Source organism: Monodelphis domestica, chromosome 4 (assembly GCF_027887165.1).
Source record: "Monodelphis domestica isolate mMonDom1 chromosome 4, mMonDom1.pri, whole genome shotgun sequence".
Lineage (NCBI taxonomy): Eukaryota > Metazoa > Chordata > Mammalia > Didelphimorphia > Didelphidae > Monodelphis > Monodelphis domestica.
This window is the reverse complement of record NC_077230.1, coordinates 412321419-412335485: the sequence shown is the minus strand read 5'-3', so window position 1 is coordinate 412335485 and position 14067 is coordinate 412321419. Positions and strand designations below refer to the sequence as shown.

The window sequence follows — 14067 nt, the reverse complement described above, 5'->3', positions numbered from 1 at the left end:
ACAATGAATCAGCAACATACCTTCTCTCCATTGCTAATTCTTCCCTTTGGGACCAAGAAGACCAAGTCTAATCCCTCTTCTCTATGATGGTCCTTCAATGACGTGAAGACAGCTGTTCTCTTCTCATCCTCTCTGTCTTTTTCTTACGCCGAACATAACCCTGCATTGAATCCCCATGGAAGTGGGGTACATTCCCAAAATCCCATCAGCCCCTGATGTCATGGTCCCTTCTAGGATTGCTCAGAAAGGAATTTGGGGAAACAGAGATGAGGAGGAAGCTGGGTCAAAGTGGAGAATTGGGAGTCATCCTCCCCCTCTCCCCCAAATTCCTTGTTAGTCCCAGAGACCTCCCCAGTTCCACTCTTGAGTCCTTCAACCTTTACTCTTGGAACATGAATTTTGAGTGTCCCCCCTCCAATTTCCTCTCAGGATTTGATGTATTCCTGCTTCCTGACTTTCTCTTTCCCAGAAGGGCTGCCATCTCTGGCTGCAGTGAGTAGCAGGGACCACAAGCCACCATGGCCACCACCATGGCATGAAGAAGAAGATGGAGGGCAACATTCCAGATCATACACCTTCCCTTGACTTCCTGGGGGCAGGGAACCGAGGGGGGGAAAGCACTGCAGACCCAGCTTTGTCGAGAGCTCACCCAGCACTGCTTTCTTTAATCAGGCTGGAAAGGGAGACTTCCCATCGTCCTTCTCTGGCTAGAGGGGGAGAGGCAGACTTCCCAGTGTGAGTGTTCTTGGGGAACTCAGCACACTTGTTGAAACAGCTCAGGAATTGTCTCAACATTTGGAAAGTGATGAGCGGCTCAAAACTAGGCTCCTACTATTTCTCCCCCCAAGTGGTTAAATGAAGGTGCCCCAGAAGTCTTAGGGTCTCTGTATAATTACATCTACTTGGTCCTTGGGCATTTTCTTGTACAAAGCACAACAGGAAACATTTATTTAATTGAAAACAAAAACCTCCTAGACATCAGCGCTCTGGTTGGGCAAACTCTTCCATCAGTAGGGGGGGAATTTGATAAAGATTCCCCACTCTTCTTCCTAGTTCCTTTCCTCCCTGCCCTGCCTCAGTTTCCCACTTTTGTCTTACCTGCCCAACTAATTGTGGTTTCTCCCGTCCACATGCACACTCTATCTCTGTAGTTAAGAATTGAAAGGACCCAGAGACTTCCAGGTAACTCGCCAAGACGCCTCCTCACTCTGCTGCCCCGATGTTTCCTCCCTGCCTGCTCTGGGAGCACTTGTTTGGTTTGGGGTTCCTCAAAGTCCTGGCTCCCCATCCCCAGATGCCATGTCTAATCCCCTTCAGGGGCTTGGTGTGCCCTGAGCATGCTGACCGGATGGGCATGGGGGATCCGGCTGTGCTGGTTTTCCAATCAGCATGAAATTCTCTCTGTGCATGCTAGGTGTGTGTGCGTGTGTGCGTGAGCACGTGTGTGCTTATGTGTGTGTCCGTGTGTGTGTGCGCGCGTGCATGTGTGTGCACTTGGCTGGAGGAGGCGAGAGGGGACCCAAGGGGACAATGCAAGCCTGAAAGGGGGGGTTCCTCTGTGTGTTGGCTCTGGTCCCTCACCCCCCATAAGAGCTCTGTGCCTTGTCCATCACCCCAACCCCTCCATTGTGGGGTGCTTTGAGGGATGAACCCTGAAATGTGCTTGTGTCTCTCACTCACCCATGCCCTGACTTGACGCTGCCTTTCTCTCTCCAGATGGCCGCTCGTTCTCCATCCAGAGATCCGTCTCCTCTTTGTACAGCCTCGAAACCATCGCTGAGGAGCCGCTCGTTGCCAAGGAAACGCCATTCCCAGCTCCCTGCCCCCCTCCGCCCCCCGCCCCCCTCAGCCACTTGGAGGGAGGGTCCCACTGCTCCGCAGGCTCCGACACCCCTCTGAGCTCTCCCCTCCCCGCAGGGCCCAGGACCAACGGCCTGAGTGGACTGATAGCTCCAGAGCCACCCAGGATCGAAGGAGAACGGCAGAGCGACGGCAGAGAGCAGGAGTGCCAGGGGGCACTGCCCACCCCCCTGGCAGGGCAGGGCCTCTTGCTGGATCCCTCCTCCTCCCGCTGTCAAGAGGAGCACGATGGGGCAGTTCAGAGGGTGGGGAACGCAGGGGACCCCCGGGGGCCCCGCCGGCCTGGGAGCGCCGTTCCTCTGCGTGTCCCCCCGGTGCCAGCTCGGGCCCTGGCTGGCCCACCTGCGGTGGTGAGGAGGGCCAAGAGCGAAGGGCAGGTGACCTTGGACCACCTGGTGGTCCGGCGTGCCCCGGCCGGACAGTCCCCTGCCGCAGCGGTCTATTCGGACGCCACGGGCAGCGACCAGCTGTGGAGCAAGCTGGAGCCGGGCAGCCATCGGGACAGCATGTCCTCTTCCTCCAGCATGTCGTCCAATGACACGGTCATCGACCTCTCGATGCCCAACCTGGTGAGGAAAAGCCTGCCCAACCTGGGCTGCTTCACGGGCAGCCGGGAGAAGCTGGGGAGCCTGGCGGCGCACAAAGGCCCGTGGCCCCGCGCGACGGCTTCGGTTGGGGCTGAACTGCCCACCGTGACCAAGAGTAAGTCCAACCCCAACCTGAGGGCTGGGGCGGCCCCGTTGCCACCCCCCGATGAGCTGCAGCCCCGGCCCTTGGCCCGGAGACCCGAGGATCCTCTGGCCTCTCTCCACCGGAGGCCCACCTGGAGCAGGCTGTACATGGAGGGCCTCCGGGCAGAGGGGTCCTCGCTGGGGCCCCGGGCTCAGGATATGGGGGCTGCTGCCAAGTCCAAGAGCTTGGGTGACCTCACGTCCGATGACTTTGCCCCTGGCTTCGAAAGCACCTACAGGAGCATCAGCAGAAGCTTCGGCCCTCAGCCCCCTCCCGCCTCTGGAGCTGGGAGACCCCCAGGACCCAGGCTGCAGGCCCGGCCTCGGGACGAGCTGACCGAGCAGCTGAGGAGACTGACTGGCTTCCAGCTGGCCGGTGACATCACATCCCCCACCAGCCTGGGGCCAGCCGAGGAGGAGGAGGAAGAGGGGGACACCGGGCCCACCACCGCAGGCCAGGGGCCCGGCTTCCTTCGCAGGTCGTCCTCTCGGAGCCAGAGTAGAGTGCGTTACATCGCCACTCGGGCCCGGCAGGCCCAGGAAAGGCAGCGGCTCCAGGGCCTGGGGGTCCAGGGTCCCCTGGAGGAACGGGGTAACCCCGAGGGGGCCTGCTCCGTGAGCCGGGAGGTGTGTGTGGATTCTCTGGCTCTTTGTATACCCCCGCCCAAGTTCACTCCGGGCCTCACTGAAGATTCACACTCAGGCCCTGTTGTCTTGAAACTCTAATCCAGAACCGGGGACAAGGAAGCCTAGCCAGGGAAAGGCATTGGGGTTTGGGCTGCAAAGACTGAGAAGTGTTCTTACTCCCCGCCAAGGTCCTGCCTCCCCCTGACCTGCCCTTGCTCTGGGCTCAGGCCGAGGCCAAGGGCCAAGGTAGCTCTGGGACCTCACCACTGAACTGGTCGCTCTTACATTGCCCAGGCCTGCCCTTCTCTTCCCACCCAGCCCTCTCCATACAACTTCTCAGTACCCATGCCTGACCCACTGTGTGAGATCCTGCATGCTAGCGCCATCCCCTTTCCCCAACCTGAGCCGCCTAGGGGAGCGTTGAGCCTCGGCCCACTCTACCCGCCCCTAGATCCCTTCGATGGGCTCGTGGGGCTCACTCGGCAGCATCAAGGCAAAAAGCAGGAGGAGGATGCTGGATTCTTGGACTCTACTGTTGGCGGCATTCCCTCGGGGAAGGCTGCTGCCCTCTGGCTCAAATAGAGGGAGGATTTGGGCTGGGGGGATGCTGTCCTACAATGCTGCTGTATATAAAGCATGGAGGGGGAGTTCTGGGGCCTCTCCATGTTTGCACTGCCATGCCAGGGTTTTCATGTGTTTTAAAATGAGATTATAAACGTATATATTTAAATTTTTAGACACCCGTATAGAATGGGAGAAGTTATCCAAAATTATCCTTCTCCAATCCCCAGTTTTTACCTTTGTTTTTAACCTCATGTGTATGGACTTACACATGCATGTGTATGGGTGGGTATGTTCGAGTGAATGTATACATGTGTTTGTGTGTGTGTGTGTGTGTGTGTGTGTTCAGGACAGTGAGAAACCATGAAGACACTAGCCCTTCTTGGTGGGGAGAATGTTGACCACAGTGGCTTCCAGTCTACCCCAGTCCCAGGAGAGGGCAATCACTTTCTCCTGGTGCCCAGGGTCACCCCCCCTTTTACCCATCTTGCTTTATTTGTATAAGAATTGCCTCTGTTCATTGAAACATTTTAAAATCCTATTTGTAAGCTCTTAAATGACTCCAATAAAGTGCATTCAACCTTTTGGTTTCGGACTTTTTCCAGTGGTGGCTGGGTTAAGGACTCTGGCCTGATTTGGGTCGGCTCCCATTTGATTTGGTACCTGGGTTGGGCTGAGCTAGGTTTGGGCCCCCTCACCGGACTGGGTGGGTTTAGGATTTCCCTTGGTTGGGATTCCTCTTGGGGCTGGCCTGAATTGGAGACTCGTCTTGGCTGGGTTGGGCTTGGGACTGATCTCTGGGCTCTGGGCTGAGTCTGAGAGTTGGGACTGAGCCCTGGCTTTGCTCATGAATGCTGCTCCTTTGGCTGAGAGTGAGGGCTAGGCTCCATTTAGGGTCCCGTACTGGGCAGACAGAGCAAGATGACCAGAATTCTGTCCTAGGGGTACCCATGTAGAGGCAACTGAATTTAGAGGCTGTGACAGAACTGGTGGTCAAACAGTGGAGCTCTCCTAGTTAGGACAGCTAAATGGCACAGCAGATACATCATCAGGCCTGGAGTCAGGGACCTGAGTTCAAATCCAACCTCAGACTCTAGCCATGTGAACCTGGGCAAGTTACTTAACTCTGTTGGTCTCAGTTTCCTAATTTGTAAAAAGAAGAGAAGGAAAGGGCAAACCAGCCTAGTATCTTTGCCAAGAAAACCTCAAATGGGATCATGAAGAGTCTGACATGACTGAAAAGCAACTGAACAACAGCAGCAGACCTATTTGGGATCATCTACCCGAGGGCAAAGATTCTTGGCTCCAAGGAGACAAGGGGAAGGGTAAACTCTCCAAGGTGGGTGAGGATGGGATGGGGGTGGGGGGCTGGGGCCACCTCCGTGGGATTCAAGGAAAGATGGAGTCAGATGGTCAGTGCAGCAACTGGGAGAAGCTCTGCCCAGAGTGTGTCTAACCCTTCCCTTCCATTTTAGAATCAATACTAAGTATCGGTTCCAAGGCAGAAGAGTGGTCAGGGCTAGGCAATGGGGGTGAGGTGACTTGCCCAGGATCACACAGCTGGGAAGTGTCTGAGGCCAAATTTGAACCCAGGACCTCCCATCTCTGGGCCTGGCTCTCCATCCACTGAGCTACCCAGCTGCCCCCTGATGCCTCAATTCGTCTACCAGCCTGGAGCCCAAAAGGAGAATCTGAGTTGGAAGTGGTCTTCTAACCCATTCTCAGTTACAAATCCCCTCTGCAATCTATCAGCATATGGTCATCCAGCCTCTATCTACGGGCCCCCAAAATGGGAGGATTCGCTGCCTCCTTCCACGTGGAGATAGTTCTATTTTGTAAAACCTCATGCTCAGATTTGCCCCTTTCTTTCTTCCCTCCCTTCTGACCCCTCAGTTTCTGGTTCTGCTCTCCAAGGCCAAGAGAACATGTCTAATCCTCCTCCTTCTCCCCTCAGATACTTGGAGAAGCTCCTCAAGGATCCTTTCCTCCAGAGCTGTGCAGTCATTTCTAACTCTTCCTGACTCCATGTAGGGTTTTCTTGGCAGAGATCATGGAGTGGTTTGCCATTTCCTCCCCCAGTCCATTTTATAGATGAGGAAACTGAGGCAAACAATTTTTTTTTGTTTTTGCAAAGATACTGGAATGGTTTGTCATTTCCTCCTCCAGTCCATTTTACAGATGAGGAAACTGAGGCAAACAAAAAATTTTTTTGGTTTTGTTTTTGCAAAGATACTGGAGTGGTTTGCCATTTCCTCCCCCAGTCCATTTTACAGATGAGGAAACTGAGGCAAACAATTTTTTTTTTGTGTGTTTTTGCAAAGATACTGGAATGGTTTGTCATTTCCTCCTCCAGTCCATTTTACAAATGAAGAAACTGAGGCAAACAAAAAATTTTTTTGGTTTTGTTTTTGCAAAGATGTTGTAGTTTGTCATTTCCTCCTCCAGTCCGTTTTACAGATGAGGAGACTGAGGCAAGCAAAATTTTTTGGTTTTGTTTTTGCAAAGATGTTGGGATGGTTTGCCATTTCCTTCTTCAGTCATCATACAGATGAAGAAGCTGAGGCAAAACAGAGTTTAGTCACACAACTAGTTATGTGTCTGAAGTCAAATTTGAACTCAAATCTTCCTCAAGATTTTTTTTTTCATTGTGCCACCTAGCTGCGTCTCCAGACTAAAACACCCCATTTCCTTCAGGGAGGAACCTGGCATGGTCTGACTTCAAGGTCCTTCCCCTTGTCTGAAGAGATAAGGGAATAGATCAAGGAGGGCTTCCCGTAGGAGGTGGTCCTGGTACTTGGCTTTCAAAGCTGTTTTGCTCTCCCCCCCCCCCAGCCCCTGGGCTCCACCTGTGTACGAGTGTTGGGCACAGAAAGGGGTTATAGTTACAGGATTTACTTGCCCCCTGCCCTGTGGGCATTGAGAGCAGGGTGCCCTCCCTGGAGCCCCAGAATCCCTCCTGCACCTCCTCCCCCAATTCTTGGGTTCCCCATTCTTCCTGGGGAGGGGAAGGGCGAGGTATGGACACCGACAACGCTGAGAGGGCAGTCCCAGGCCCACAATGCCAGAGACCCCCCCCCCTTGCCCAAACGGGCTGCAGCGAGCCCAGTGGCTGGCTCCCGGGCTCCCTCAGGGGCAGAATAATGACACAGGAGAAAGCCGGTCTCTGCCAGGGCTCAGGAAGTCAGCCAGCCAGACCCAGACAGACAGACAGAGGCGGACAGACAGCCAAGCTCTCCTCTCTTGGCCCACGAAGCCAGCTGGGGAGGGATGGCTGGGTTTGGGGGCCTGTGCGGAGCCCTACTTCCTGGCCAGGGGACAGACGGAACGAATCCTGCTTCTTTAAAAAAACAAAACCAAACCCTTCCGTAGCATCTCAGAATCCATACTGCTCTTGGTTCTAAGGCAGAAGAGCTGTAAGGGTGTAGCCAATGGCGTGAAGTGACTTGTCCAGGGTCACACTGCTAGGAAGCGTCTGAGGCCAGATTGGAACCCAGGACCAGGGAAGAACAAGGGCGGGCTGCGGATTCATGCTGCGGTCCCAGGGACAGGAAATGGGCCGCCTTTCCTAGGACACAGAGGATACCGCTGAGGCAGGACGGTGAGAGGTACTGAGTCCTGGGGAACCTGGCTCTGCGGACGGGCTTGGGAGGTCCAGGAGTCCTGAGCCCCCTCCTCACCTCTCCTGGCGGGCTCCCTGGGGAGGGGCAGTGGCCTTTGCGTGATTTCTATAAACACCCGCAAACGCTCTACTGCGTCTCCTGGGGCTTATCGCTGAGCCTTGGTGCCCCTCGCTCCCTCCCCTTCCTCTGTAAAATGGCCAGTAAAAACAAAGCGTGCGACATAGGCTAGGGATGCCCGTTATCATCCGCAGCCTGCCGGAGCCTGCGGGGCCAGGAGGACCCCTAGACCCATTGGAGGGAGCTGCGGAGTCGGCTCTGGGGGTCCAGCCCCCAGGAAGAGCTCAGCCCAGGGCGGAGAGCCAGCCCCGCCCGGAAGGAGAAAAGTTCTTCCTCTGCCCCGCCCCCCCTCCCCCCCCACTGTCTCACACACACACACACCCCGCCCCAGGGCAGGGGAGCTTCCGGCGGGCTGGGAAAGTTAGCGTGCCGAGGCTGACTGCCCCGCCCCGGACTCCGGCCTGTGGCGGGGTGACCGGAGGGGGAGCTGCTCTTCCAGCCCAGAGTCCGGCCAATAGAACGCGGCTGCTCCCAGCTGCCGGCATTTAGAGAGCGAGTAGGGGTCTGGCTGACGCTTTCCCGGCCAAGGACTGAGGCCCTGCCTGTCCCGGAGTCGTCCTCAGTCCGGCCCCGCTCTGGGCGTCTCCCGCGCGCCCCCTAGCGGTTTCTGGGGCGACGTCCTCGGATCCTGGCCGCCATCCAAGATGCCCTCCAGCCCTGACAGAGACCGGCAGCCGCGGAAGCCGCAGCCCCGTAGGGCCGGGGGGAGGGGGAGGGCAGCCGGTGGGCTCTTAGACTGGACCAGTCATTAGCTCGCAGAGACAGAGCGCCGAATCAGGAGGCCCCGATCTGGGTTCGAGCTTTGGAAGCAATTTACTGCCTGTACGATGGACCGTAAGCAAGTCTCGGCCCTTGTCTGGCAATTAATACCGAGAGAAGCCACGGAGATCAGCCAGAGAGGCGGTGCGTTCCGAGGCATAGTCGGGAAGAAGTCCCGGGTGCGAGTCCAGCCTTTTCAAAGGCTCTCAGCCTATTTGTGGATTCAGTGAACGCGAGGTCCCTTCCGGCTGCAGATAAAAATGGGGGGGGGGGTGTTCCCTCCCTCTGGGTCACTCCTGGACTCCCCCCAGAGGAGGCGGATGGCGGGGGAGGATGGATAGGGGACAGGAGGAGGAACAAAAGGCAGGTGTCTAGGGAACGGGACGGGCTTCGGGGGAAGGCGGTTCTAGGAGCAATGCCATGGCATTACCCCTGGCCCTAGTCGTCGGCCACCATCTCCACCGATTATGAACCCTGACCCGTCTTAGAATCCGTTCTGTGTATCGGTTCCAAGGCACAAGGGCGGTAAGGGCTAGGTCATGGGGGCTAAGTGACTTGACCAGGGTCACCCAGCTAGGAGGTTCTGAGGTCAAATTTGAACCCAGGACCTCCTGTCACTGAGCCACCCAGCTGCCCCCAACACACCAACTTAACAGAGAGGGCTCAGTTCCTTTTCTCGTTAATAATGGGCTTGGTCCAACTTGCCTTGTGTGAGAATTGGGAGGAAGCTCATTGTGTCCTTTGAACCTGGCCCTGTGCGTGGCTGGGAGGCGGGCCTATCAGGGCCACTCGGAGCCAAGCCCGCTTACGCTGACCAGATAGGCAGCCGGCCCCAAGGGCTGCTGCAGGGAGCCCCCTGGCGGTGTTCCGTGGAAGCTGGCCGGGCTCTGCTCTTCCAGGGAGCCAGTTCGCTCTTCCGGTCCCAGGTCTTTCCTCCGAGTAGACACCGATCAGCCCACACTGTACTTTGCCTCTTAACTGGCTGGTCTTATTTTCCTGTAGAACAAGCTGTTTAGCCCTGCGTTTGGGGCCCGGCGCCAAAGCTCAGGAAGGAGTCCGGTCCCGACTTGCTGGACAAGGGCAGGCATTGCTCAATACACAGATGTGCTCAGAGGCTTGAACCTGTTTCTTCGGGCATTTCTCTAAAAACCCTGACCTTGTACCTTATACTAAGTACTGTATATTGATTTCCAGGCAGAAGAGCCATAGGGGCTGGGCAATTGGGGATGAAGTGACTTGCCCAGGGTCACCCAGCCAGGAAGGGTCTGAGGCTACATTTGAACTCAGGATCTCCCCCCCCTCTAGGTTTGGCTTTCAGTCCACTGAGCCACCTCATTTCCCCTTCAGTCATTTCTTTTTCACCTGAGATATATGTATGTGTATCTCTTAATCTGGGGTCTGTGAACTTAAAATGTGTTCTATATAAATGTATATATTAAATATTAATATATTAAAATATATACATGTTTTTTTAAAAGGTCAATTTGTTCATCTTGGGGATTGGGCTCGATTCCCCACAGGGCACCCACTCAGGCCATTTCATGCCCTGGCTCTGGGGGTCGAGGACCTCCGGAGTCAGGTGTGACATGAGGGGCATCCTAAGGACGGTGCCCACCAGTTTACATTTCTGCAGTGCTGCTCTAGGGTTGACAAAGTGGTGGAATGGGACAGGATTCCTTGCCTGAGTCTAACAACACAGGTAGGTGTCATCATGCCCATTTTACAGATAGGAAAACAGACCTAGAGGTAAAAGGGGCCACACTTCTATGCTAGTGTCTGAGGAAGAATTTGAACCCAGGTCTGCCAGCCATGGTCTAGGTTGGCCTAGATGGTCTTGAAAGTAGGTGGCTTTGTGTTAAGCATTCTACTCTGGGCCTCAGTTTCTTCCTTTGTAAAGAGCTGTTGTTCCCTCACTGGCAAGTCGGCCCCACCCCAGACTTGTTCTTTAGGACTGCCCAACCCATAGGCAACATCAGCTCCCATGGCAATGGTCTGTCTGGTGCTTACATTTCCCAGTGCTCCTGGACTAGTCGCCATCCAAGAAGACCCAGGGATAGCTGGGTTCCAGTTCAACCTGGGCTGCTATTAGCTAAGTGGCTGACCCTCAGGGGCCCAGGCTTAGGCTAGGGAGCCCAGAGGCATACGGAGAGGGCACAGGTCACTGGGGGGGGGGGTGTTCCTCTGGCCCAGGGAAGTCAGAGCCCCCCCATTGAGGTCTGGACCACATCCTGGCTGTCGACCCTGGTCAAGCCTAGGTGGCTCACTAAGACTTCTTGTTCAGGCTTTCAGTCACATCTGATTCTTCAGGACTCCATGGCACACCAGGCTCTTCTCTTCTCCACCATCTCCCAAATTCTGTCCAAGCTCACGTTCCTTGTTTCCGTGCTGTGATCTGTACAGCTCTTCCTCTGCCTTCCCCTTCTCCTTTTGCCATCAATCTTTCTCAACATCAGGATTTCTCCCCAGGAGTCCTGTCATCTCATGATGTCGCCAAAATATTTAAGCTTCAGCCTTAGTATCTGACTTTCCCATGAATTATCCAAATTAACCTCTTTCTGCATTAACTGGTTTGATCTCCTTGCTACTCGAGGGACTCTGAAAAGTCTTCTCCAGCATCCATTCCGTGGGTGCTCGGCTTTCCTTACAGTCCAGTTCTCACATGTACGGCATACATACATTGCCACTGAAAAAACCATAGCTTTGACTATCCAGACCTTTGATGGCAGAGTGACGCCTCTGCTTTCTAATATACTGTCCAGATTCATTATAGCTTTTCTTCCAAGGACCAAGCATCTTTTAACTTCATTTCTGCATTTGCTTTCAGTAGTGCTCTCTGAGCCTAAGAATATAAATCTGATGCTGCTTCCATTTCTTTTTCTTCTGTTTGCCACCCAGTGATGGGACCAGTTGCCAAGATCTTAGGTTTTTTTCATGTTAACCTTCCAGCCAGCTGTTGCATTCTCATCTTTTCTGCACACTAGTTAAATATGTAAGATGACAGTATACATCCTTGTCATACTCCTTTTCCAATCTTAAACCAATCAGGGGTGCCATCTTTGGTTCTATCTATTGCCTCTTGGCCCACATACAGGTTCTTCAGGAGACAAGATGATCTTGTACTCACATCTCTTTGAGGACTTGCCACATTAATGTGGTGATCCACAAAGTCAAAGGCTTCAGTATAGTCCATGAAGCAGAAGCAGATATTTTCTTTTTTTTCTGGAATTTCCTTGCCTTTTCCTTAATCCAGAGAATGTTGGCAATTTGGTCTCTAGTTCTGTTGCCTCTCTGACAATTGCTGGGCTCCCCTGGTAAGTCTTGATTCCCATATTGTGGAAGCCTAGCTTGGAGAATCTCACACATAAACTTTACTGGTATGTGAAATGAGCATGATTTTCCTGTAATTTGAGCATTCTTTGGCATTTCCCTTCTTTAGGATTGGGACAAAAACTGTTTTTTTCCAATCCAGAAGCCACTGATGAATTTTCCAAATTTGCTGGCATGTGGAGGACAGCATGTTAACAGCATTGTCTTTTAGGATTTTAAATTTAAAAATGGAATGAATGACATCACTGCCGGTAGCCTTGTTAGTAATGCTTCCTGAGGCTCACTTTCCTCACTAAGACTGGCAAGCCCAATGAGCATCAATCAGTAAATGAAGTTACTCACCAGGAGCTCCTAACACCAATTATAATCATGTCTCAACCCCCATTTCAGCCCCCAAGTTCCATACTCCTTTCATAAAAGAATGCCTTTACCTGGGCAGCAGGCGCTTGTCTCTACAGGCAAACTAAGGGAGGTCATAGAGAACTGAGGCTATTGGAATGAGGGCTCCTGGCCCTGGCTTAGCCACAGCCTCCCCACAATCTAAGGCTGCCACAAAGGAGAAGCCGGGTACCATTTGCTGGATGGGCAGGAATAGTGCAGAATCATAGATTTACAGCTGGCAGGTCCTTAAAAGGCCACTGGGGCAAACTTCCTTGTTTGACAAAGTGGGGAGCTGAGTCCCACAGAGGGCCCATGACTCCCTCAAACTGATCCCCATTCTAAGAGCCGGAGACCTCAGAGGCCCTTGGAATTGATCCCCTCATTTTACAGAGGAAAAAACTGAGGCTGAAGGAGGTACAACTGGGATTCAAAACCAGGTCCATTGACTCCAAACCCTGCGTTCACCAAAGTGGAGGCCGTTCCCTGCTGGGTTAGTAACTTGTCCCTGATATACTGGATTTAAGTGGTGACTGCAAACTCCTCTCCAGTCCCAGGTAGATATCTCCTGAGTGGGGACTCCAACACAACACCCCCAAACCATAATTCATCCACGCACCCCAATGTCCTTATTTCTGTCCAGGGCAGTGCTGTACTCCCACTTGCGCATGCTCAAAACCATGGTTAGCAGGTCCTTCCCATTCTAACTCCTCAACATCTTACAAGATGGAGCTCTCCACTGGCCTCTTACCCAGAGAGGCTGTTCTGGTTGCTTCACTGGCTTCCTCTGCTCTCCCACCTCCCCTTTCTAACCCGTCCTTTACCCAGAGGAGAGGGGAGGGGTGGGGACAGGAGAAAGAGAAAGGGAGAATCTGTGTTGCCTCGGGGCCGAGTGTCCTTAGTGGTCGAGATTGCGGCTGCCTCTGACAGGGCATCACACAACCCACAAATATTTATGGGGTGCCTCTGAGACAGAAATCGGTTTAAGGCCCCAGAGAAGCAGGCAAGACGCCCAGTCCCTGTCTGAAGAACATGCTTTGCTTCAACGTCACACTTGCCAGACTGGAGATCCCTAGCAAGTGGAATGCCCAGTTGATCCTCACCCCTGTACTGCTCCTCCCTTCAGCTGGAGCTTGGGAGAGAACAGAAGAAGAGAAAGGCCCAAGATGGCCTGGGAGGCCCAGGCTCTGAATGGCCTCAGCTGCTAGGCAAGCTCCGTGAAAGGGGCATCGAGGGTTCCCTGCCTGGCTGGGCTCTCCTGCGTGAGGCACCTTGAGCATCATGCCGCCGGGCTCTAGAGACTGAGGGCGCCCGCAGTCCATTCTGCTGGCCGGCTACCAGCATCCTGGAGCTCTTTACCCAAAGCGGTCTCGGGGCCTGGAAACTTGACCCTACAGGCTGAGGCCTGCAGCGCCAGCCTAGTCTAAAGGCACGAACACGCAAAAGCAACTCTGAGCTCTTTAAAAACTCTATTTGGTGTGGGCCATTCGACTGCTGGCGGATTTAGTCAAAGATAGATATATATTTTAAAAAGTCTCTTTAACATTTAAATATATTTCAATATGAATGTCTCACAGAACAAAAAAGTCAAGTCTTTCCATCACAAATACTGCAGCATTAAAATAAACACTTACCAAAATAAACAATATGAGTGATATACATATATATACGTTTGTGGGTATAGTCTATCAAGTTAGTCATATTGTTGCTTTGAGTCACAAAAGCACAATATAAATACAGAATCTGATTGGAATTCCATTCTCCCTGTTGTAATAAAAATACATTCTTTACCACTGACAATAAAGCTAGTGCAAGTGTAGGGCGGGCACCCCCTCGGCCCCCGAAGGGCTGCTCACTTGGCTGGGACTTCATACTTGAAGATGACGCTGAACAGCCGGCCCCCCAGCCGGTCGGCCAGCCAGGAGTTTTTGATGACGGCCAGCTTGAGGCTCTCACAGCGCAGGGCTGCGTGGTAGTTGGTGTGGATGGCGCGGCCCATGCCCTCAATGACCACCAGGTCGGTACTGCGCTCTCGAACCAGCACCGCCAGCCCTTTGTCCAGACGGCTGCAAGGGAAGAGAGGAGAG

At 53.7% G+C, this 14067-nt stretch overlaps 2 protein-coding genes across 4 annotated transcripts in view; one reads left to right on the top strand and one right to left on the bottom strand.

The window, feature by feature from the left end:
- The window catches only part of PLCH2 (phospholipase C eta 2), a 124291-nt gene extending 119928 nt beyond the window's left edge, over nt 1–4363 (top strand). For both annotated transcript variants that reach the window (XM_056795979.1, XM_056795978.1), the window contains one exon: nt 1717–4363. In XM_056795979.1, coding sequence (XP_056651957.1) covers nt 1717–3317 — 1601 coding nt within the window. In that variant the 3' untranslated portion in view covers nt 3318–4363. The remainder of the gene's footprint in view (nt 1–1716) is intronic.
- Nucleotides 4364–13514: 9151 nt separating this feature from the next.
- Nucleotides 13515–14067, bottom strand: part of PANK4 (pantothenate kinase 4 (inactive)) — a 44713-nt gene continuing 44160 nt past the window's right edge. For both annotated transcript variants that reach the window (XM_001366399.4, XM_056795977.1), the window contains exon 19: nt 13515–14046. In XM_001366399.4, the coding sequence (XP_001366436.1) occupies nt 13833–14046 (214 nt within the window). In that variant the 3' untranslated portion in view covers nt 13515–13832. The remainder of the gene's footprint in view (nt 14047–14067) is intronic.